General features: G+C 52.7%; 1 protein-coding gene across 1 annotated transcript; it reads right to left on the bottom strand.

The window, feature by feature from the left end:
• Positions 1 to 1685: 1685 nt before the first annotated feature.
• LOC135288220 (proline-rich protein 9-like) lies at positions 1686 to 2219 on the bottom strand. Its single transcript, XM_064401563.1, has one exon. The coding sequence runs from the start codon at positions 2217 to 2219 to the stop codon at positions 1686 to 1688; it is 534 nt and encodes a 177-aa protein (XP_064257633.1).
• Between the last annotated feature and the right edge of the window lie 259 nt (positions 2220 to 2478).

Raw genomic sequence — 2478 nt, 5'->3', positions numbered from 1 at the left:
TTCCATGATTCATGGTTTAAACCTTTTCCAGGCCTCCAAGAGGACACAAAAGCGGCACCCCAGGGCTTGGACCCCCAAAAATTTGGAGGAATTTGAGGCGCAAATTCCTCATTTCCGCATCAGTTTTCCTGGGAATATCCAGTCCAGGTGTGTTCAGATGTAGGGGTTGGGTTTGTTCCATGATTCCTGACTAAAACCTTTTCCATGCCCCGAAGATGTCACAAAAGTGGCACCTCCAGGTCAGAGCTTGGATCCTCAAAGGTTTGGGTTCCTCGGGAGGAATTTGAGGTGCAGATTCCTCATTTTCCTGGGAATTTCTGGCCCGAGTGTGGGGTTGCTTGTCCTGATTCCTAAAACCTTTTCCATGCCCCCAAGATGCCACAGAAGTGTCACCTCCAAGTCGCTCCTGAGGCAGAGCCTGGATCCTCAAATTCCACTGAGGAATTCGAGGTGCTGATTCCTCACTTCCCCTTCAATTTTTTGGGGAATTTCTTCTCCTGCTTTGCCTCTCAGGTGTGCCCAGGTGTTTGCCTTCCCCAGCTGTGTTTTTTTGCCTCCCATGATCCCCGCCTGAGGGTGTCACCTCCTGGTGTCACCTCCTGGTGTCGACAGCGAGGGACACAAAGAGGAACCTGCTCCTCGCCTCCCCACCTGCGCATTAAAAAGGCGATTTGGAAACAGTGTCGGCACACCCCCGAGTATAAATATGTCTCTTTTCTTCTGCAGATTAGATATTCCCCACCCTTCCCGTAATGAGAGGGTAGGTGGGGAGCGATTTCAGCATTCCCAGACATGGAAATGGCGTGGCCAGCACGGAACCGGAGGTGAAGAAAGCCACAGGCACAACCTGGGACTCAGTGGGAGCTTTATCTCTGAAATTTGGGGGTTTTTATGGGTTTAACTCCCTCCAGACCATGGGGTCACCCTCAGCTTCTAACTTATCCAAAATAAAGATTGTTAAATAAATATATTTATTTAAAATTGTGCTTTCCAGATGTTCAATTCCTTTATTAATTTAAGGCTTTCTTCCACTTAAATTCGCCTTTTAATGGTTTCTAGGATTTACTTCCCAAATCCCAAGCTGTAAAGACCAAAATTCTGTCTGATAATCAAATTTCTATCAATAATTTCAAGTATCCCTCAGAAAAGAATTGACCAGTGATTTCCTTGTGGAATTAGAAGGAATTTCTCCATATTTAAACTTTTTTTTTACTGCAGGCACAAAACCCATCCCAACCACTTTTGAAAACTGAAATTCAGGAAGATATTTTGGGGCCTGAAGTTGTGGAAATGGGGAGAAAAAAGACAAAAGACAGCTGCTGCCATCGATGGTCATTTTTTATTGCTGCAGAGAGAATTTACGAGACGGAGAAGAGACAGGAGGAGAAAGGAGGGGCAAAAGCGTTGACATCTTCCACCACCAGCTGCTGACAGCGCTTCCTGGGATTCCCAATGCTAAAATATCGGGAATGCCCAATAAAAAACGCTGGCACGAGCAGAAGTGAAAACACAGGGAACACTCAGACAAAACGTTTTCCAAGACGAAGACAGCGTGGGACGATCCGAGCAGGAGAGGCCTCGATGCGTTGCCGATGGGTCTGCGCCGTGTTTTCCATCCAGAACCCGCGGGTTCGGCTCCTCACCGGTCACCGGAGCTGCCCCGCGGGGCCAGGCCCGCGTCGGGATCAGCAGGGGTGGGAGCAGGGCTCCAGGCACACGGTCTCACACGACTCCACGCACTTGGTGTTGCAAACCTCGGCCTGGCACTTCTCCACGCACTTGGTGACACAGGGCTCGGGGCACTGGGTGGGGCACTGGGCGGGGCAGACGTCCACGCACTGCGGGGCACAGCTGGTGGCACACTGCGTGTCACAAACGTCCACGCACTGCGGGGCACAGCTGGTGGCACACTGGGTGGGGCAGACGTCCACGCACTGCGGGGCGCAGACCTCCACGCACTGGCTGGAGCAGGGCTTGGCGCAAACGTCCACGCACTGTGGAGCGCAAACGTCCACGCACTGCGGGGCGCAGCTGGTGGCGCACTGCGTGGCACAGGGCTCCACGCACTGGGTGGCACAGCTGGTGGCGCACTGGGTGGCACAAGGGGCCTGGCAGACCTCGACGCACTGGGTGGTGCAGGGCTCCGGGCACTTGGCGCACTTCTGCAGGCAGGGAGGGGGCAGGCAGGGCTGCTTGCACTGCTCGTAGTAGTAGGACATCCTGGGGAGGTGCCGGGGCAGCTGGAAAAAGCTGGGGGAAAGCTGGGAAAAAAGCTGGGAAAGAGAAAAAAAAAAGTTATCAGGATATCGGTGCGTGCTTATTGAGACGCAATTCGCGGTGTCAGGTCTCGGTGGGTTTGTGTTCTGCTGAGGAAATGATCACTAGGAAAAGCTGTGCGTATCCAGGATTCCTGGGTTCCAGAGTTGGAAGGGACTCACAAGGGTCTCATCAAGTCCAGCTCTTCAGGGAAAGACCCCT

Source organism: Passer domesticus, chromosome 32, assembly GCF_036417665.1.
Source record: "Passer domesticus isolate bPasDom1 chromosome 32, bPasDom1.hap1, whole genome shotgun sequence".
NCBI classification, from domain to species: domain Eukaryota; kingdom Metazoa; phylum Chordata; class Aves; order Passeriformes; family Passeridae; genus Passer; species Passer domesticus.
Note: the sequence above shows the minus strand (reverse complement) of the source record. Positions and strands in the feature narration are given on the sequence as shown.